Here is a 22,704-nt window from a genome sequence, read left to right as displayed (position 1 = left end):
AGTAGGAAAAAGCTATGATCTTGGATGGAGACCCTCTGACACTAATCAGCCTGGTAAACTTGTAAAGTCTTGCTACCTCATTAATCTCAGTCTCCTCCCCTCCAAATTACGGGGGAAGGGAAGTAACTGGATTTCTGAGTGGGATGCTGCAGGCAACCCAAACATACTCTTCTGGCAGCTGCACTTCTGGGAGAATAGTTGTCGGGCTGAGGAAGAGAATTGTCCCAGAAGCAGAGGAGCCAGCAGGCAGGGCCACCAGGTACCCGATCTACAAACGCAGATCATGTCCGGGGCGCATTTTTTTGGTTTCAGAGACCCAGTCTTCAGGGGTGAGGGGTTCAAGACAAAGTCCTCGCTACCCACTCCGCTGGCCTGACTTGCGCTATAAGTCTCCCTCCCGCAAAAAAAAAAAAAAAAAAAAGTCCTTGGGAACCTGCACACCCTGCTCACAGTCCTCGCCTGCAAACCCAACACGCCCTAACAACAAGGACAGATGCTTACGCGGAGACCACCTTCCCGTTCAGGATTTCCGCCGGCGCCATGACCTTTAAAAGTCCGCCGCTCACAATGGACACCAACAAAATCGAGGTTCGACTCTCTTCACTGCTGCGCGGGACAGCCCAACACACGTGTCTAGGGACCTCGCAGGCCGACACTTCTACTGCGCCTGCGTCCCCGCCTCCACTCGCAACGGATGAGAATGCGCGTGCGCAGTCCAGACGGACGGAGGACCCTTAGGCAGCTTAGAGCTGAGGAATAGAGGGTTTGACGTGCAGCGGGAATTTGAGGGACCTCTGTGTAGACTGGCTGGAGGACATGATTGGCTGCTGGAAGGATTTTTTTTTTTTTCCAGAATGCGCCATCGTGTGGGCGGGGATCCAGCTGAATTGGGAATCAGCCTAGAATCCAGACCTTAGGGGGCGGAGTCGAGGCACAGGTTAGCGGGAGACCAGTTTGGCGGGCGCGGGAGGGCAGCGCCGGCTGAGGGCGTGGAATCTGTGCTGTACGATTCTTACCGGGTTCCCGCGTTGGGAGCTTGGAGGCGCCGGGCTGGCTTGCAGGTAGACCTGCGGAATTGTGGGGAGGCATCCGGCGTTCTCGTACCGCAGCCCCCCCGTCCTTTCCCTCCCCCCCCGCCCCGGCGTGGTCAGACTGGGGTCGCGGTCCCCACCCTCATACTGAATCGGAGAGTCTGGGTGGCGCCCCTGACTTCTTTTCAAGTCTTCTCAGGCGAATCTGATGCTTGGCCAAGGTCGAAACCCAGCCCGCTGTTTTCAGACCCGCGTAGCTGGAGCGCCATGTTGGCTCCCTCAGGGTCCGGGTAACCCCCAGGACAGCCATTGCAGGGAGGGTGGTCAGCTTTGCAAGTCTAGGTTTTATCAGATGCCCACACACAGATCTGGGGTTGGAGAAAGGACAAGGGCCTTGCAGAACTGTGTGGCCTTGTGACCTCAAGGGCGGACACTCTTGGAAGGCAACTGGAATGTTTAGAAGGACGAGTTCTGCAAGTTTCTGATTGGTTCCAGAATCGTCCCACAGATACTAAAGTCCGCAAGTGCTGAAGTCCGTTATAAAAAAACAAAGTAGTGTTTATGTATAACCGAAGCACATACTCCTGTGTAAATTACATCATCTGTAGATTACTGATACCGTGTAAATGCTATATAAATAGGTGCTGGTATGCTTCAAATTCAAATTTTGCCTTTGGGCACTTAATGGAACTTTTAAAATTTTTGACCAGGCTTGGTTGACAGAGCAAGTGGAACCCAAAGATACTAGAGGGCCAACTATATAATAACCTAAAAAATGTAAGGACCTCTGAAGGCATACTGTTACGTTATGTTCCATGTGAACAACAGATGAAGAGAAAAATATGTTCCCTGAAAATTATGGGTAGTGAAAGTTTTGTGTTTATAATGCCAAATAGATATTGACTGCAACTGTCTGGTTTGCTGAGAAAGATGACATAAACCCCGAATTGCAGATTGAGAAATAGAATTTGAAGGATAATTTTCAAAACTGCATAGCTGTTGCTGGAATAGGGACCAAACCTGATTGTTTAAAATATGTTGCCTTTGCCACTTTAACAGCCTGGTTTTCAACTATGATATCTCTGTGTGACCTGTACAATTCATTCACTGAGCAAATAGTTATTGAGTGGCTACTGTGTCAACAACAGAGAGACACTGCTCTAGGTGATAGGGATACCACGGTGAACCAATTAATTCCCCACCCCCCACCCCCACTTCCCAGCTAATATTCTGGGAGTCAATGGTCAAAGAAATATGTACTCTAATTTTAGATATTAAGAAATACCATGTTTTACCAATAGACAAGCTAAGAGGATACGGAATGGTGGTGGGAGGCAGGAGAATGCTGTTTTAGAAATGTGTTAAGAGGAAATTCCCTCTGGGGAATCTGAGGTGCGGAAACCTGAATGAAGAGAGAAGTTAGGGTATAAGAGAAAAAACCAAGGATTTGGTTTGAGCAGCTGAAAAGGTGAAGTTCCATTACTGAGCTAAAATAAGTTTTTAGATGCATCTTAGATGTCTGATATTTATATAAATGAGATCTGCGATATTTGAATCCATGAAATTGGAAGTGTGCCCAAGACAGGAATGAGTGTAGGTAGAGAGATGACTGTAGACTGATACCTAGGACACTTCAGTGTTTAGAATTCAAGGAGATATGAAGAGAAACCAGGAAGGAATACTGAAAAGAGTCCAGCGTGTTATGAGAAAAACTTTGAGAGCATGCAGCCTTAGAAGACAAGAAAGTGTTTCACAGGAAAAGAGGTAACTAATTCTTCCAAATATATTGCAGGTTGGTCAAATGAGATAAAGACTGAGAATGGATCATTTTACAGAGAATAAAAACAAAAAATATTTTTATTCAAATGCTGTTAATGGCAGTTGCTTGAAAAAAATGTGTATCCTTTCTGCAGAAGTACCATTTTTACAAAAATACTGAGGGTTATTTGAGAATATCTATCAAAACTTTAATGTGGGCTTTCTTTGATCTTGTAAGTCCACTTCTAGAAATTTACCCTAGAGTAATAAGTACATGTATACACAAAGATATATGTATAAGAGTGTTCCTCACAGCATCAATGTCAATAGCAAAAAGCAAATCTCCATCAGGATGGATGAAGTTGTTAAGCAATGGATATACATCTATAGATGCTGTGTAAGATAGCTTTCATAAATTATTAAATCATCAAGGCAGGTTATCCAGTAAAATGTGTAATATGATTTCTATTAATATATTCAAAGTACACTGTCTCTGATTACGTTACCAAAAATGACCCCTCACTTAGCTACTTGTTACTATCACAATAGCCTAGTTTATTCACAGCACTTATCACTATCTAAAATGATTTCATTTATTTAGTTCGCTATCTTTTCTTTTTCCACCAGAATTTTAGCTTTATTAGAAATTCCCTGTCTTGTTCATGGTTATGTTTCTGCTGCTTAGGGATGTAATTTTTAAAATCTAGTTTTAGAGGAAAAAAAGGATATTTCTAATTTTCCTGGTTTAGTTATTAACTCTTACTCTCATACTTATTAATACTACTTATTTTAGCCCTACCTCATTTTTATTCACACTAGGATTACCTGTGTAGATTTTTTAAAATATTTATGCTTAGACCCCACTGTAGACCAATTAAGTCAGAACTTGGGGTAGTGTCAGAGTATCAGTATTTTTTGAAGTTGTCTTTGAGATTTTAATGGGTGGACAGGGCTGAGAACCACTAGATTAGATGATATTTGAAATATAAATATAGTGATTCTAATATCAAGAACACATAATAGGGACATGCTTTCTTAGAATACCAGTTTTTCAAACAAGTCATGTTTTGCTTTTACTGTGTTCCATAGTAGATGGAGTCATCATTTTTCTCCTCCTTTCAAAGTACTTCTTTGTTTATTAGGTGTAGGTGTTTGACCTATTCCAAGAATTTCACAAAAGAAAGACCCAAAATATGAATTTCACCTTTGCTGGAATATTTACTTTTGGTGGGATTACTTTCCTAAGAGTTTGCTAAGTTCTCTCATGCTTGATGAAGCCACTTTATGTTTTTCACTTCATTAATTAGGAAAATAAAGACTCACAGGCCTTACTTTATCACTTTAGAAGGTCCCTTTGCTATTCCCTTGACCTCTGTGATGCGTTGACCTAGCAACAGCTCCTTTGATGTACAAACATTCTTTTGGCAAATAGTGCAGGGCAGTCCCTCATATTGAACAATTCAGATTTCTTCTGGGAACTGAACTTGGAATTGGAATTTTCTCTTGTGCCTGATATGGTAAACATTTATGGTTTTTACTTTCTACTAAATGAAGCATAGCATACTGTATTTTTCTAATGTGAATATTGATAAATCTTACGAATGTTGTGAAAGAATTCAGTAGTTATGTACAGACCTAAAATCATAGAATAATTGTGTCATATGGCTGTATTTTATTTTTCATTTGAGACTTCTATTATATTTTTATTATATTTTTGTAAGGTAAATTTGGAAGAACAGTATTATCACTTATATGAGTTAACTTTGTATTTAAGAGTGGTGTTTTGTTTTTTTCCTGTTGGGTTCTTTAGTTGTTCAAACTGTGTTTTGGGGGCCTAGTATGTTCAAGCTGGTTTTAGAAAAGGCAGAGGAACCAGAGATCAAATTGCCAACATCCGCTGGATTATGGAAAAAGCAACAGAGTTCCAGAAAAACATCTATTTCTGCTTTATTGACTATGCCAAAGCCTTTGACTATGTGGATCATAATAAACTGTGGAAAATTCTGAAAGAGATGGGAATACCAGACCACCTGACCTGCCTCTTGAGAAATCTATAGGCAGGTCAGGAAGCAACAGTTAGAACTGGACATGGAACAACAGACTGGTTCCAAATAGGAAAAGGAGTACGTCAAGGCTGTATATTGTCAGCCTGCTTATTTAACTTCTGTGCAGAGTACATCATGAGAAACGCTGGACTGGAAGAAGCACAAGCTGGAATCAAGATTGCCGGGAGAAATATCAATAACCTCAGATATGCAGATGACACAACCCTTATGGCAGAAAGTGAAGAGGAACTTTAGCCTTGTGATGAAAGTTAAAAGAGGAGAGTGAAAAAGTTGGCTTAAAAAGCTCAACATTCAGAAAACAGAGATCATGGCATCTGGTCCCATTGCTTCATGGGAAATAGATGGGGAAACAGTGGAAACAGTGTCAGACGTTATTTTTTTGGGCTCCAAAATCACTGCAGATGGTGATTGCAGCCATGAAATTAAAAGACGCTTACTCCTTGGATGAAAAGTTATGACCAACCTAGATAGTATATTCAAAAGCAGAGACATTACTTTGCCAACAAAGGTCCGTCTAGTCAAGGCTATGGTTTTTCCCGTGGTCATGTGTGGATGTGAGGGTTGGACTGTGAAGAAAGTTGAGTGCCGAAGAATTGATGCTTTTGAACTGTGATGTTGCAGAAGACTCTTGAGAGTCCCTTGGACAAGGAGATCCAACCAGTCCATTCTAAAGGAGATCAGTCCTGGGTGTTCATTGGAAAGACATGCTGAAGCTGAAACTCCAGTACTTTGGCCACCTCATGTGAAGAGTTGACTCATTGGAAAAGACTCTGATGCTGGGAGGGATTGGGGGCAGGAGGAGAAGGGGATGACAGAGGATGAGATGGCTGGATGGCATCACCGACTCGATGGACGTGAGTTTGGATGAACTCCAGGAGTTGGTGATGGACAAGGAGGCCTGGTATGCTGTGATTCATGGGGTTGCAAAGAGTCGGACACGACTGAGCTGAACTGAACTGAGTATGGAATGATAGAGATAAACCAGAAATAGATTCTGCTCTTAATGTAGCTTTAATGTAGTAGGAGAGATCAGATTTTTACCTCATACAATATTGAATGACATAACAATCAAAGGAAATGCATAGATCATATACTCTTAAGAATTAGGAAGAGAGAGAGATTATTCTCACCTTGCATGAATCAAGGAAGGAGATGGTACTTGAGATACTGTAAGATTAGTTCATGCTTCTGGGAATATATTTTGGCCCACATAGTACCTTGTTTCTTAGAAGCAATATAAATGAAACTCGTAAGTTGTTTTTAATAGAGCATAAGATTCATAAAATGGTAAAGAAATTTTTAAAAAAAGAAGAGGATAGGATTCTTAAGAAAACCTTTGTCTCCAGTATGATCCTTGTTCCAGGACTGAGGAGCAGTTTATTCCTCCTTTTCAGTTCACCAAAACTTAAGTGAGTTCAGTTCAGTTGCTCAGACGTGTCCAACTCTTTGCGACACCATGGACTGCAACAAGCCAGGCCTCCCTGTCCATCGCCAACTCCCAGAGTTTACTCAAACTCATGTCCATTGAGTCGCTGATGCCATCCAGCCATCTCGTCCTCTGTCGTCCCCTTCTCCTCCTGCCTTCAATCTTTCCCAGCATCAGGGTCTTTTCCAGTGAATCAGTTCTTTGCATCAGGTGGCTGAAGTATTGGAGTTTCAGCTTCAACATCAGTCCTTCCAGTGAATATTCAGGATGGACTGCTTGGATCTCCTTGCAGTCCAAGGGACTCTCAAGAGTCTTCTCCAACACCACAGTTCCAGCTTGTGCTTCTTCCAGTCCAGCGTTTCTCATGATGTACTCTGCATATAAGTTAAATAAGCAGGCTGACAATATATAGCCTTGACGTACTCCTTTTCCTATTTGGAACCAGTCTGTTGTTCCATGTCCAGTTCTAACTGTTGCTTCCTGACCTGCATACAGATTTCTCAAGAGGCAGGTCAGGTGGTCTGGTATTCCCATAGAGGAATTTTCCAGAGTTTGTTGTGGTCCACACAGTCAAAGGCTTTGACATAGTCAATAAAGCAGAAGTAAATGTTTTTCTGGAACTCTCTTGCTTTTTCGATGATCCAACAGATGTTGGCAATTTGATCTCTGGTTCCCCTGCCTTTTCTAAATCCATCTTGAACATCTGGAAGTTCATGGTTCACATACTGTTGAAGCCTGGCTTGGAGAATTTTGAGCATTACTTTGCTAGCATGTGAGATGAGTGCAATTGTGTGGTAGTTTGAGCATTCTTTGGCATTGCCTTTCTTTGGGATTGGAGTGAAAACTGACCTTTTCCAGTTCTGTGGCCCCTGCTGAGTTTTCCAAATTTGCTGGCATATTGAGTGCAGCACTTTCACAGCATCATCTTTTAGAATTTGAAATAGTTCAACTGGAATTCCATCACCTCCCATTAGCTTTGTTCATAGTGATGCTTCCTAAGGGCCACTTGACTTCGCATTCCAGGATGTCTGGCTCTAGGTTGATGATCACACCATCACGATTATCTGGGTCTTGAAGGTCTTTTTTTGTATAGTTCTGTGTATTCTTGCCATCTCTTCTTAATATCTTCTGTTTCTGTTAGGTCCATACCATTTCTGTCCTTTATTGAGCCCATCTTTGCATGAAATGTTCCCTTGGTATCTCTAATTTCCTTGAAGAAATATCTAGACTTTCTAATTCTATTGTTTGCCTCTATTTCTTTGCACTGATCACTGAGGAAGGCGTTCTTTAAGTCTATTCTTTGGTTCTTAGAAAAGGAATTGATATAGTAATGATTTTAAGTATCGAATAATTAAAATGAGGAAGAGACTAAAGTTTCATTAGAGATATTTGTTCTTTAATAATTGTCTTCAGTATTAATAAATCTGGAATAAGTAATAGAGGAATTTCAAAATAGATTTCCAGGGTTAGTAAAGAAAACCAGGGTTTCATACTTTCAGCTCAATATTCTTCAGCTCACACCCTCTTGATATTTTTTGTTCTGGAACTGTTGCATTTTCTGGGAGATACCACCAGCAAAGGAAACTCATACCCTATTTGCATGCAGCCCTCTCAATGCACAGTTTCTAAATGCCACATTTCCCCCACTAAAGTTCATTCTCTGGTCTTAAAAAAGAAATCTCCATCTTATTGCTTAATAAAATATATAGATAATAATTTGGAAGGTGTCTTTCTTCTATTTCTCTTATTGAAAAGAAAGATAATACATGAACTGGGTAGGGAAAATGGATTTAAGGCAGTATTGAGTTCTTAGGAAATTGAATTTATAAAATTCATAATGTGAGGTTACATTTTATGTTTCTCTGGGACAGAGCACTATGAGCTATCACATGTTACATTAACTCATTTTAGACACTAGCTTTTGACTGAATCTTGAGGGATATAGTTATATTTCCTATAGACTCAGAAATTGAAAATGAAGGAAATTTGCAAGTCAGGTATCTAAAGATATGATTCACAAGTAGCATTTAAGTATGATATAAGTGCATATGTGTATATCAGCAGGCTATTTTCAACCAGTTGTAATTTAAGCACTGTTTTGATACTGCCTTTAGAAACTAGATCTGTCTTATCTCCAAGCTACAGGTTCAGCGGGCAGCTTCTTCTGAGGTCTGGCTAAACTATAAGGATCTGACGTGGAACCTTCGCAGAGACATTGCTGTGGGCGCTGGCCAGACCTCAGCATCTTTTCCTGACCACTCTATGAAAACTCTTCTTGGAAGCACCTTGGTTCACCATTAGTAGATCTTGTTCATGCTTCTTTTATCTCCAGCATGTCAAGCCCTGTCCAGTTTTTAAACCACTCAAATCCAGGGAAGCTGGCTACTGCCCAAAGCAAAGGACCCCGCAAGGCTAAGCCGTTGGAAGTCAAACATATATCAGCTTACGCATCTCGGAAAAATAGCTCAGGGGTAAGTTGTACTCTGGGATTTATTTAATTTTTTCTGTTCTCAGGAGGAAGAGGTAAAACAGCGTCTTGCACAAGCAAGAGCTAGCAGAAAGGAAAATTCAGTTCTGTTTGCCCCCTCGCCTGTGGAGCACCCTTCCAATGCACGACTCAAGACATGAGTCAAAGATCTCACTTCCAGTTCCTGACTTAACTCTAGAACAAGGAGCAATGAAATTTCTGAATCTAATGGAACCTCAAAGTGAATTTTACTTATTTTTGCCTTTTTGGTGATTCTGATATTTCACCAAGGCCCACAGTCCCAAAACAATATAAAGGGCCTCTGAGTTAATTTGATCCAACCCTATCATTTTGCAGATTAGCAAACTGAACACTGGAAAGAGGCCACAGTGATTTAAGGGCAGAACTGAGTAGTCTGACTCTCATCACCTTTCTGTTGTCCCATATTACCCCCTTGATATACAGCCTTGTTTTATTAGGGCTGGACCCTGATGAGACTGTTTCTGGAAATTAAATACCCTCTTGGGTCAGATGATATTTTTAAGACCATTAGACAGATCCATCTATTCTTTAGCTTGTAACTCCTAGGAGATGAAGTCTGAGCTGTGGGGTAAGGATGGGGGCTTAGGGGACTGGTTTATTTCCATCCCCTATTGTCTTTAAATGAGAATAATTAACCTAGTTTCTTCCCTAGGAAAGGAAATGTATTACATTAAAAGTAAATAAGTCAACAGATGAATGGATAAAGAAAATGTGATACATGTATTCTTTAGAAGAATATTCTTCAGCCTTTAAAAAAAAGGAAATCCTGCCATCTTCAACAACATAGATGAACCTGCAAGACATTCTTACTTAGTGAAATAAGCCAAACAAAGACTAATACTACATGATCTCACTTATATGTAAAATCTAAAACAAACTTACAGAAACAGAGTGGAATGGTGATTTCCTGAGATGGTGGGAAGAAGGAAATGAGATGTTGGTTAAAGGGGACATTATTTTTGCAAGATAAATAAGTTCTGGAGATCTAATGTTCAGCAATGTGACTATGTATATATATATATATATAGTTAATAATACTGTATTGTATACTTGAAACTGCCAACAGTTTAGATCTTAAATGTTCTCATCACAAAAAAAAGAAAATGGTAACTGTGTGAGGTGATGGATATATTAATTAGCTTGATTGTAAAGATTATTTCACAATGTATACAAATATGAAAACATTGTCACATACTTTATATATAATTTTAATTTTCAACTATACCTCTAGAAAGATGGGGAAAAGAAGTAACTGATACAATGAAGAAGGACATTGTTCTACAATCTCTAACTCATTTAAAGTGCATAAATGCTCATAAATACCTCTGGGAATATAAAAAATTGTTTTATCATTTTCCACAAGTTTTAACACCATAAAATATATATTTAAATATTGGTATATTATGAAGTTTATAATAATAAAATTGTCTTATTATCAGCATGTCCTCATTTAACTATGAAATTTATTTTAAATCAATTATAAAACAAAATGCTTGAGTTTGCAACAAGTAAGTTTAAAAATAGCATGTTTTCCAAAAAAAAAAAAATAGTATGCTTTCTTTGGGACTGTGTGTGTGTGTGTTAGTGGCTCAGTTGTGTATGACTCTTTGCAATCCCATGGACTGTAGCCCGCCACACTCTTCTGTCCATGGGATTCTCCCAGCAAGAATACTGGAGTAGCATGCCATTTCCTACTCCAAGGGGATCTTCCCAACCCAAGGATCAAACCCATCTCTTAAATCTCCTTCATTGACAGGTGGAGGCAGATTCTTTATCACTAGCGCCACCTGGGAGTGAAGTGAAGTCAAAGTCGCTCAGTCGTCTCCGACTGTTTGAGACCCCAGGGACTATACAGTCCATGGAGTTCTCCAGGCCAGAATACTGGAGTGCGTAGCCTTTTCCTTCTCCAGGGGATCTTCCCAACCCAGGGATCGAACCCAGAAATCGAACCAAGATCTCCCGCGTTGCAGGCAGGTTCTTTACCAGCTGAGCTGCGTGGGAAACCAGTGCCACCTGGGAAGCCCTACGGAAAAGTATAGAGACTAATACATTTCCCTCCAAATTTGCTTTAGTTGTTCTTTTAAGAAAATAAAACTTCACTCATAAAATTGAAGACCATTTTGTAACCTCTCATCCTTCTCCAGTCTTGGGTTGCGTGCATGTGTGCATGCTGAGTCACTTGAGTTGTGTCCAACTCTTTGCCACCCTATGGACTGTAGCATGCCAGGCTCCTCTGTCCATGGGATTCTCCAGGCAAGAATACTGGAGTGGGTTGCCATGCCCTTCTCCAAGGGATTTTCCCAACTCAGGGATCGAACCTGCGTCTCTTATGTCTTGTGCATTGGCAAGCGCGTTCTACACTAGCACCACCTGGAAAGCCCCTCTTGGGGTGGGTAATATAAATAAATTTAACAGTAGAATCAGACATCAGCCAGTAAGAATCGTTGCCACTCTTAGCTCTAGGGCAGGTCCTGGGGCCTCTGCTGCTGAGTGTTAGTCATCTTGGTGAAGGGAAGTGAGTGGATCCAGGGTCTGGGGTGGTGAGAGATGAGGGTGTTAGGGTAGCTACTATTACAAGTCTATGTGGAAGTACTGCTGGACCATCCTGCACCTTTTTTTTTTTTCCTTCTTCTTTTCAGAGATAATTTCTGAAGTAAGCGTATAGCCTTTGTGTCCATGTTTTTAATGTTTAGATATATGTGAATGCTTCTTATATTGTTTTGGCCATTTAAAAAATTACATTAATGATATTCTACTAAACCTAACTTTCTACCTTGCTATTTGCACTCAGTCTTTTTGTTGTTCAGTTGTTCAGTTGTGTCCAACTCTTTGCATTCCCATGGACTGTGTAGCACGCTAGGCTTCCCTGTCCTTCAGTATCCCCCAGAGCTTGCTCAAACTCATGTCCATTGAGTTAGTGATGCCATCCAACCATCTCATCATCTGCCGTCCTTTGATGTCCTTTTGTCCTCCTGCCTTCAGTCTTTCCCAGCATTAGGGTCTTTTCCAGTGAGTTAGCTCTTTGCATCAGGTGACTAAAGTATTGGAGCTTCAGCTTGCATCAGTCCTTCCAATGAATATTCAGGGTTGATTTCCTTAAGGATGGACTGGTTGGATCTCCTTGCAGTTCAAGGGACTCTCAAGAGTCTTCTGCAACACCCAGTTCAATAGCATCAATTCTTTGGCGCTCAGCCTTATATGGGTGTTTTCTGTTTGTTTTTTGGTAGTCTCTTTTGTTTGTTTGTTTTATTTAATGGACTTTTAAAAAAAATTGGGAGTATAGCTGCTTTATGATGCTGTGTTACTTTCTTTGTATAATGAAGTGAATCAGCTATACATATTCGTATATCCCCTCTGTCTTGGACCTTCCTCACACCTTCTGCTCCTGCCATCCCATTCATCTAAGTCACCACACAGAGCACCCAAGCTTAGCTCACTGTGCTATACAGCAGGTTCCCACTAGCTATCTACTTTATACATGGCTGTGGACACATGTCAATCCCAATCTCTCAATTCATCCCCTGCCCTGCCCGTGTCCATGCATCTGTCTGCTATGTCTGTGTCTCTATTCCTGCCCTGAAAATAGATTTATGTTTTTAAGAGAAGTTTTTTTTATTCATATAAATTTAGTCTGTGCGTGATAATTCCTGCATAGAATTCCAATACAAATTATATTAATATATCAATTTTTATACATTTTAATTTTTTATTATATAAGCAAGCTTCAGCGAGCTTCACATACAGCATCCCTCCTTGTTCATTTCTTCTAAACTATGAAATAAGAAAAGAATTTGAAAGAACTTATCTATAAAAATTGCAGGTTGAATATTTCTTATTTTTATAAATTAAAAGCCTAATGAAACATAATGGTTACTGTTTTTTCTTTTTGTTATTGGTGTTTGAAATCTTAGCAATATTGTGATATGTTAAGAACTTAGCACATTTTAATCAATTTGCTCTTTTGTTTTATATCTCAGGTACATTGTCGAGTTAATCATGCTTAGTTCATGGTACAATATCATCTTTCTGTACAGGGCTCCTCTTGCTTTACTTTTTCTCCATCTCCATTTCTGTCTCATCTAATACATTTGATGTATGTCTTTGGATATAGATGCATCTTTTAAAAATATGTAGTTTTGTTTTGTGAATGGATTTTAAAAAAATATACATAGGAAAGAACTATAAAATGTATATGCACAGGCTAGGTAATAAAACAAATACCTGTAAACCCACCACCCAACATCTTAAAACACTCCAATACCTGAGAAGCGTCCTCTTTGCCACTTACTAACTGAATCCCTTTATTCCTACCTACACTTACAAATAGTGGCTTTTATGAGTTTTGTGTCAATCATTCTCTTTGCTTTTCTTCCAAGTTTTAGCACTTATATAAGAATCCCTAATAAATATTAATTTTATGTTTAAAAGTTTACTTAATGTAATTATACTATTTCTGTCTTTTTGTTACTTCTTTCACTTCATGAGATTTGTGTCACTTTGTGCGCATTCAGTAATGATTCTATTGTATAAAGATACCATAAATTACCCATTAAATCTTACTTGACATGTGGGTTGTTTTCAGTTTTTGCTCTTTCAAGTAACATTGATAATCTTTGCTTTTAACTGGAAAGTTTAGTCCGTTTACATTTATTGATGTTATTGATTATGTGGGTGTCTTTCTATCAGCGTATGTATAATCTACTTGTCCTGTTATCTTGTTTCCTTTTCTCTCCTATCATACACAAAAGTGATTGTTTTTGTTTTGTTGTATTGCATTTATTTCTTTTTTTCTCATTTTTTTTTCTACAAGTTTAAGAGTTATATGCTATATGACTATTGTTTTAATAGTATATTAGTGATTTTAAAATATATAATCAGCAAAGTTAACAGAAGTTTTTATGGTTACTCTTGAGAAATCTGAATATTTTATTATAATGCTTTAAACTGTTTTTCTCCTCTCAGTCTATATGCTTTTATTTTGTCCTGCACTGGTTCTATTCTTTATTTTCAACCCCATAAATCACAGTTTTAAAATTAATGTTTATGTAATTATGCTCACATAATATTTACTGTTATTTTTTATTCACTTTTCTTTCTTGTATCTCAGACTTTGTGAGTTCATTTTCTTTCTTTAAAATTCTCTTAAGTAAGGGCCTGTTGGTGGTAAATTCAATTTTTGTCTAAAATGTGTTTATTTTACTCTTAATCTTGGAACATAATTTAAGTAGAAATTCTGGTTGGCACTTACCTTATGTCTTTGATTTGAACAAGTAGTCCTGTCTTAGCCACTATTTTGAAATTTGAAAGTATGCTTTTGGCTAACCAAGCCATATATGAATTAGTGGAAATTTTAAGATGCAGCCCAGTTGCAGAGATGTGAAAATCTGTGCCTTTTATACTCAGTGAAAGACGATATATTTTTTATTAGTATATTACAGATATCATTTCACTGTTTCTCAGCTTCTGTTGCTATTGAGAAGTTGCTCACCTGTCTAATTGCTATTTCTTTGTAATTATGTCCTTTCTATTATCTGTTTTTTAGATCCCTTTGATGTTCTGTAGTTTCATTATGAGTGTGTTGGTAAAGAAATTTTTTTGACTTACTTTTCTTGGGACTTGCTGGACCACTTAGATTAGTATCTTTCAACAATTCTGTAAAATGATCAAAGCATTATTTCTTCAAATATTGCCTCTTCATCATTCTATAGAATATAGCCTTCTTGGACTCCTAACAGACATATGATAGACCTTTTCATTTTAATCTCTCTGCCTTAAACTCTCTTTCTCCATTTATTTGTTCCTGTATGCTCAAAATTTTGCTTCATATTTGAGTTCACTCGTTCCTCAGCTGTGTCTAATTTGCTTTTCAATGTGTTCGTTTAGTTTTCAAATTAAAGTTATTATACTTTTTATTTCAAAAAGTTGTTTTCCAATGTTAATTCTTTGTGGTATCTTGTGACTTAGTCATATTTTCAAAAGTTCTCTTTATTTTTTAAAAACATTTAAATATAGTCATTTTGTATTCTCTTTTTCAGATCTGCATTCCTAGTATCTTGGTAAGAATAAAATTTTAAAACCTGATAACTTCAGAAAAATGCATTTTGTTCCTTTAATACAATAAGTACTATGTGATACATTTATACACTTTTTAGGGATTTAGATTAATATATTTTACTTGGTTTCAGTTGAATCATATAAACTTTGTTCTTAGCCAGTTATGCTAATTAAATTTAGAATATTATATATACTCTTTTGGTAAGAGGAGGAGATATTGTAATACAGATAAATCTCCCTAATTTTTACTCTCAGTAAAGAGTGAAAGAAACACAAAATTGATGTTGATTTACTGAAATCAGATTTAAAAAAAAATAAATTTGTATAAGATATAAGCATAGGAATTTACTTATAATAAAAATAAAACAAATACTGGTAAATCTTTCACCAGTGACCTTATAATAGTTTAAGGGTCTGTAAAGACTTTATTAAGTGTGAATTAAAATTTTCTGACATTTTATGTGTGTTTTATTTTCTATACTCTCAGAAATTATGTTTATTAGATGTGCTGCATTTACTCATGGCAGGTATTATAAGTTGTTAGGTAAGAATTTTTAGAGAAATATAAAGTAGACTTTTAAGTTAACATGTTACTTGCTACTTTTTGAGACCTATTTCATTTGTTAGGATACCACCTCAAAATGAATATTTTAAAGTTGTATTTTAGAGTTACTTATTTGAGTTTGTGAGCTAAAACAGTGCAGTTTTTATTATAGGGTACATGTTTAGCTGATTAATTTGAAATTTCTTTTTGTAGGCTTGTCTTAATCCACCTATTGAAGTGGTTCCCACCAGGAACCCAGTCAAGTGCAACAAAAGGGCAGCTGATTCAGTCCATCCTGACCTTGCTGGTTTGTTGGTGAAAAACAAGAATCTTTTAGCTGAGGTATATGGATTACTTGAAAATAAAACACCATGGGAAGTTATATCCTCTGTAGGGAGCGAAACATTCTGATAAAAGTCTCCAAGTTTTATCTAAACTCAGTTTTGCTTTTTTTCCCTCAATACTGAACCCTTTTATCACTGAGGGGCACTAATGTAGATCCAAATCTATCTTTTACCAGAGAAATCCCTTTGGAGATGTTACATATTGCTGCTTTTGAGTGACTACTGAATGACGTAGGAACTGCCCTGCTCAAAATGTACATAATAATAATCTGTGTGTGCATGCTCAGTTGTGTCCGACTCTTTGTGACCCCAGGGGCTGTAGACCACTAGGCTTCTCTGTCCATGGATTTTTCTAGACAAGAATACTGGAGTGGGGTGCCATTTTCTACTCCAGGGTATCCTCCCAACTCAGGGATTGAACCTGTGTCTCTTATGTCTCCTGAACTGGCAGGCAGATTCTTTACCACTGTGCCGCCTGGGAAGATAATAGTTAAGGATGAGTTCTCACTTTCAGTAAAGTGCCAAATGGCAAATATTACTAATCTTATTAAATACTTGATGAAACATCTGAGTAGTATCAACAGATGAAAAAGAAACCACATTTGTAAGAAGTACCTTGACTTTGATAGATTTGATACCCTGCAATGAACTAAAGGATACTTGTAGGAATTTTTTAGCTGAACTCTAGCACTCCAGTATTCTTGCCTGGAGAATCCCAGGGACGGGGGAGCCTGGTGGGCTGCCATCTATGCAGTCACACACAGTTGGACACGACTGAAGTGACTTAGCAGCAGCAGCAGCAGCAGTACCCTAAAATATTTGTTGCAAGAGATTGGTAATCAAGATTGGAATCCCAAGGCTGTTGTCATTGTTAAAGGTAACATAATGTGGCTGCGAGTCTGTATTGCCTCTATGGTTACCTTTAAGTAAAATGTTCTAAGTGCTGATATTGTGAGACATTGGATAATGCCTTTTGAATAAGTAGCTATCTGTTGTTTCTATATTGGTTTGCTTGGGCTGCCGTAATAAAGTGCCATGGCCTGGCTGGCTTAGTTAACAGAAATTTACTTTTTCATAATTCTGGAGGCGAGAAGTCCAATATAAGGTGTCAACAGGGCTAGTTTCTTCTTCTTTTTAATGTTTCCCCCAGCTTTATTGCCATATATCTGACATAACATTGTGTAAATTTAAGATGTACAGTATGGTGATTTGACGTACATATGTGTTGTGAAGTGATCACCCCAATAAGGTTGGTTAATAACATCCATCACCTCGCATAATTACTTTTTTTTTTCATGGTAAGATGGTTAGTTTCTTCTGAGGCCTCTCTCCTGGGCTTGTAGATGGTCATCTGTTTTCTGTGTCCTAACTTGGTCACTGTGTCCAGGGGTTCATGTGTATGTCTAATTCATAAAAAACCTTTAAACAGATTTAAAGAAAATATGTAAGCTATTCATATAGAATTTCCAAGTACTTCTTAAAAACAATTTTTTACATGTACACAAAGCATTTGGTACCTACACATAGTTTTTGTTTGCCAAAGGTTCTACAAGGTCTGCAAAGGTTCTAAAAGGTTCTACAAGGCCTCATTGTGAATTGATTTTGGAGACTGTATACATGAAAAAGTATTTCATAGCTCATATTGGCATTTTCTAAATTTAATAAAAATCAGTGACAATTTAACTCCAAGCTTTTTTAAAAAAAAAAAAAACAATTCCCTGGTGGTCCAGTGGTTAGTACTCCGTACTCTCCTGCCAAGGGTCTGAGTTCAGTCCCTGGTCAGGGAACTAAAGTATTACAAGCTGTACAGCCAAAAGAAAAAGAAAAAAAAAAAACTTCAAAAAATAAAATAAATAAAATAAAAAACAAAATTTTAAAAAGTATATTGATTACAATAGAATACCTTCAGCTTGAGTCATCTTTCCCTTTCCCAATAACCTATTATTTAATTTTATAGTAACACAATTGTCTTGATGAGACAGTTTTTCTATTCATGCATACATTTAAGTCTTTCTGTTATAATTATCTCTTTGTGGGACATACAAAAATAATTACCATGTGTTTCTGTCCAATAATGGAGAAACAGGTGCAAAAAGCTATATTTAGAAAAAGGCAGATACAGAAGGGATAAATATTAAAGAATTTAGTTGGTAATTGGATTGTCTAGTTTAGGGAATATGATATTGAGCTAAAACTCTTGCATAGTGCTAGGTAGGCTGCTGTAGTAATAAAAGTTAAACAGGGAATTCCCTGGTGATCCAGTGGTTAGCACTTGGCACTTCCACTGCAGGAGGCCTGGGTTAGATCCCTGGTCTCAGAACTAAGATCCCAAGAGCAGTGAGGCTCATCCAAGGGAAAAAAAAAAGTCTAACAATTTGTTAAAAAAAATTACTGATAATATGTATAATAAGGCCTACTGTCTTAAATTTAAGATAAAATTAATGTGTTTTGCCAGTATTTTTAATTTGATTTTCAAGGAAACTTCTATTTGTGAGGGCAATATGACTATTTTTTGCAGATATTTTTCTTCCCTTAGTGTAGTAACAAGGCAAATAATATAAAGGTGGTAAATGTACCAGTTCTGGAGGGGGTGAATGGAGGCAATATAAATTTTGCAGCTAAAGAAAAAAATCATGAGAACCAATTATTATTAATTTTAGTTGAACTTTTTATTGAGATAATTATAGATTCATTTGCAGTTTTAAGAAATAATACAAAGATATTCTTTGTAAACTTTTCACAGTTTCTTCCAAATTTTGCAAAACTATAAATGTAACAGCCTAAATATTGACATTGATGCAATACAATCCACCAGTATTATTCAGGTTTCCCCAGTTTTACTTGTACTCGTTTGTGGGTATTATGTTCTAAACAGTCAGTCAAAATACTGAACAATTAGTTTTAACAGCACAAAGATCCTTCCCATTGCCATTTGATATGCACATCCACTTCCTTCCCATCCCAACTCCTGGCAACCACTGATCTCTTCACCATTTCTAAAATGCTGTCATTTCAAAAATGTTATATACCGGAAAAAAAAGTTATATACTGAAAAGCTAAACATATTACCATGTGACTCAACAGTTACACTCCTAGGTAGAAACACAAGAGAATTAGAAATATATTCACATAAAAACTTGTAAATGAATGTTCATTATAGCATTTTCTGTAAAACCAAAAAGTAGACACAACACAAATATCCATTGATGAGTAAATATGTAAAATGTGGTATATCCATATAGTAGAATATTATTTAGCCATGAAAAGGAATGAAGTACTAACTGATGCTCCAACATAGATGAACCTTGAAAACACTATGCTAAGTGAAAAAAAAGCCAGTCACAAGAGACAGCATATTATGTAATTCTCTTTATATAAAATGTCCAGAATAGGCAAATCCATAGAAACAGAGAACAGATTAGTGGTTGCCAAGGGCTGGGTTGGAGGTGACTACTAATGGGTATGGGATTTCTTTAAGGGATAATGAAAATGTTCTGGAATTAGATCACGGTGATGGTTGCACAACTGTGAACATACTAAAAACTGAATTGTATATGATAAAGGGTGAATTTACAGTGTGTGGATTATATCTCAATTTAAAAAGTAAAAAAAAGTTCAGTATGGCTACACAACTCTATGAATGTACCGAAAACCATTCAGCTGTGTACTTTAAATGGATAAATCTATGAATTGTACACCAATAAAGCTGTTTTTTAAATGTTTTGCAAATAGAATCATGCATATACAACCTTTTTAGATTGGCTTGTTTCACTCGGCATAATTTCCTGGAGATTTGTTCAAGCTGTTGTATCAATAGTTTGGTCCTTTTTATTGCTGAGATTGTGGTATGTATATACCACAGTTTGTTTAACCATTCACTTGTTGACAAATACCTGGATAATTTCCGGTTTTTTAGCTATCAAAAGTAAAGTTGCTATGAACATTCATGTACAGATTTTTGTGTGAACATAATTTTTCATTTCTCTGGGATAAGGGCCCCAAAATACAATAGCTGGGTCATATGGTATTTGCATATTTAGTTTTATAAGCAACTGCCAAGCAATTTTCCAGAGTATCTGGACCATTCTGTCTTCCTACCAGCAACATATGAGTAATCCAGTTTCTTTGCATCCTCACCAGATCTGGCATTGTCCCTGTTTTGTATTTTATATATTTTAATATTTAATACATGGGGAGTGTTATTGCACTGTGGCTCTTATTTGCATATCCTTAATGGCTGGTGATGTTGAATCTATTTTTATGTGTTTGTTTGCCATCCGTATATCCTTTCTGGTAAAATTTCTGTTAAAGTCTTTTGCCCATTTTTTTAAATCAGATTGTTTTTTGAGAATTTAGAGTTCTTTATGTTAATATATTCTAGATATAAATCCTTTGTTGACAGTTTTTATCAACAAGCTCTATTTGAGTTTTGGGGTACCTAAATTTCGTTAAGTTCTAAATATATTTCAGGTTTCATTATGTCCAAATCCAACATCAAAGTTATAAAAAACTTGGATTCTTTAACATCAACAATAACAGGCATACCTCTTTTATTGTGTTCCACTTTATTTCACCTCACAGATTCTGTGTTTTTTATAAATCAAAGGTCTGTGGCAGCCTTGCATTGCTCAGGTCTGTCAGGGCTCTTTTTCCACCAGCAACTGCTCACTTTGTGCCTCTGTGTCACATTTTGGTAACTCTTGCAATATTTCAGACTCTTTCATTGTTTTATTTGTTGTGTTGATCTGTGACCAGTGATTTTTGATGTTACTATTGTAATTGTTTTGGGGCACCATGAACTGTACCCATATAAGATAGTGAGCTTAGTTGGTAAATATTGGGAGTTTTGACTGCTCCGTTTACCTGCCATTCCCCCCCTCTCTCCCTCTCCTCTGGCTTCTCTATTCCCTGAAACAATATTAAAATTAGGCCAATTTATAACCTTACAATGACATGTAAGTGTTAAAGTGGAAGAAAGAGTTGTAGATCTCTCACTTTAAATCAAAAGCTAGAAATGATTAAGCTCAGTGAGGAAAGCAAGTCAAAACCTGAGATAGGTTGAAAGCTAGGCCTCTTGCCCCAAACTGTCAGCTTAGTTGTGAATGCAAAGGAAAAGTTCTTGAAAGAAATTAAAAGTGCTATTCCGGTGAACACACAAATGATAAGAAAGTGGAACAGCTTTATTGCTGATATGGATAAAGTCCTTGTGATCTGGAGAGAGATCAAACCAGCCCCAGCATTCCCTTAAGCCAGAGCCTAATCCAAAGCAAGGCTCCAACTCTCTTCAGTTCTAGGAAGGCTGAGAGAAGTAAGGAAGCTGCAGAAGAAAAGTTTAAAGCTATCAGAGGTTGGTTCATAGGTTTAAGGAAAAAGCTGTTTCCATTATGTAAAAGTACAAGGTGAAGCAGCAAGTGCTGACATAGTAGCTGCAATAAGATCCAGACGATCTGGCTAAGGTCAAGATGAAGGTGGCCACACTAAACAACAAATTTTCAATGTAGACAGAACAGCCTCTTGTTGAAAGAAGATGCCATCTAGGGCTTTCATAGCTAGAGAGGAGAAGTTGGTGCCTGGCTTCAAAGCTTCAAAGGACAGGCTGACTCTGGTTAGAGGCTAATGCCGCTGGTGACTTTCACTTGAAGTCAGTGATCAATCCAGTCTTAGAACCCTTGAGAATTATTCTAAATCTACTTTGCTTGTACTCTGTAAATTGAACAACAAAACCTGGATGATAGCACATTTGTTTACAACATGGGGTAACTGAGTATTTTAAACCTGCTGTTGAGTTTTACTGTTGAGAGAAAAAAAGAGTCGTTTCAAAATATTATTGCTCTTGGTCACCCAAGAGCTCTGATGGAGATGTACAATGAGGTTAAATTTGTTTTCATGCCTGCTAATACAATCTCCACGGATCAGTTGCTGCTGCTGCTGCTGCTGCTGCTGCTAAGTCGCTTCAGTCGTGTCCGACTCTGTGCAACCCCATAGACGGCAGCCCACCAGGCTCCCCCGTCCCTGGGATTCTCCAGGCAAGAACACTGGAGTGGGTTGCCATTTCCTTCTCCAATGCAGGAAAGTGAAAAGTAAAAGTGAAGTCACTCAGTCATGTCGGACTCTTAGCGACCCCATGGACTGCAGCCCACCAGGCTCCTCCATCCATGGGATTTTCCAGGCAAGAGTACTGGAGTGGGGTGCCATTGCCTTCTCCCCATGGATCAGTTGTCTGCCGTATCTCTGAGGTATGCCTGTAATCCAAGAGTGGTGTTTTTGTTTTCTTTTGTAATTCATAAAGTCATGACTTTTTAATCAAAATATTTCTCAATCACAGTTTTTCATTATACAAGCTGTAATTTTTTCAGACTTTCCTGAATATTCCACTACATGTATCAAACTATCTTTTAAAAAAATTTTTGTTTCAGAAAATGAAGTCGCTCAGTCGTGTCCGACTCTTTGCAACCCCATGGACTGTAGCCTACCAGGCTCCTCTGTCCATGGGATTTTCCGGGCAATAGTACTGGAGTGGATTGCCATTTCCTTCTCCAGGGGAATCTTCCCGACCCAGGGATCGAACCCAGGTCTCCCTTTTTGTAGACAGACGCTTTACCACCTGAGCCACCAGGGAAGTCCTAGTTAATTTACAGTGTTGGGTTAGTTTCAGGTGTACAGCAAAGTGGATCAGTTATACGTGTGTCTATTCTTTTTTAGATTATTTTCCTATATAGGTCATTATAGAATATTGATTAGAGGTCCCTGTGCTATACAGTAGGTCCTTATTATCTATTTTCTATATAGTAGTGTGTATATGTCAAATTCAGTCTCCCAATTTATCCCTCTCCTCTTTACCCCTTGGGAACCATAAGTTTAATGCTGATGAGATTAAAATTATTTGTTCCAAATCCTTTGTGTCAATTTGATCTGATTTTTAAAATTAATTAATTTATTTTTGGCAATGCTGGGTCTTTTGTTGCTGCGCAC

The 22,704-nt window shown here is 37.8% G+C and overlaps 2 protein-coding genes across 17 annotated transcripts in view; one reads left to right on the top strand and one right to left on the bottom strand.

Annotated features, from left to right (window-relative positions):
- MTHFD1 (methylenetetrahydrofolate dehydrogenase, cyclohydrolase and formyltetrahydrofolate synthetase 1) overlaps window positions 1–682 on the bottom strand; it is a 60,697-nt gene extending 60,015 nt beyond the window's left edge. Inside the window, exon 1 of the mRNA XM_019969039.2 lies at window positions 502–682. Coding sequence (XP_019824598.2) covers window positions 502–542 — 41 coding nt within the window. The 5' untranslated portion in view covers window positions 543–682. The remainder of the gene's footprint in view (window positions 1–501) is intronic.
- Window positions 683–756: 74 nt separating this feature from the next.
- The window catches only part of LOC109565244 (coiled-coil domain-containing protein 170-like), a 42,055-nt gene continuing 20,107 nt past the window's right edge, over window positions 757–22,704 (top strand). For 2 of the 16 annotated variants that reach the window (XM_070796724.1, XM_070796722.1), the window contains exons 1-4: window positions 757–2,795; window positions 8,614–8,752; window positions 14,826–14,846; window positions 15,602–15,730. In XM_070796724.1, the coding sequence (XP_070652825.1) occupies window positions 2,689–2,795; window positions 8,614–8,752; window positions 14,826–14,846; window positions 15,602–15,730 (396 nt within the window). In that variant the 5' untranslated portion in view covers window positions 757–2,688. The other 14 variants (XM_070796718.1, XM_070796713.1, XM_070796715.1 and 11 more) reach the window with 13 other exon arrangements.

The sequence above is a fragment of the Bos indicus genome, chromosome 10 (genome assembly GCF_029378745.1).
Source record: "Bos indicus isolate NIAB-ARS_2022 breed Sahiwal x Tharparkar chromosome 10, NIAB-ARS_B.indTharparkar_mat_pri_1.0, whole genome shotgun sequence".
Classification (NCBI taxonomy): Eukaryota; Metazoa; Chordata; class Mammalia; order Artiodactyla; family Bovidae; genus Bos; species Bos indicus.
This window is presented reverse-complemented; position numbering and strand designations above follow the sequence as displayed.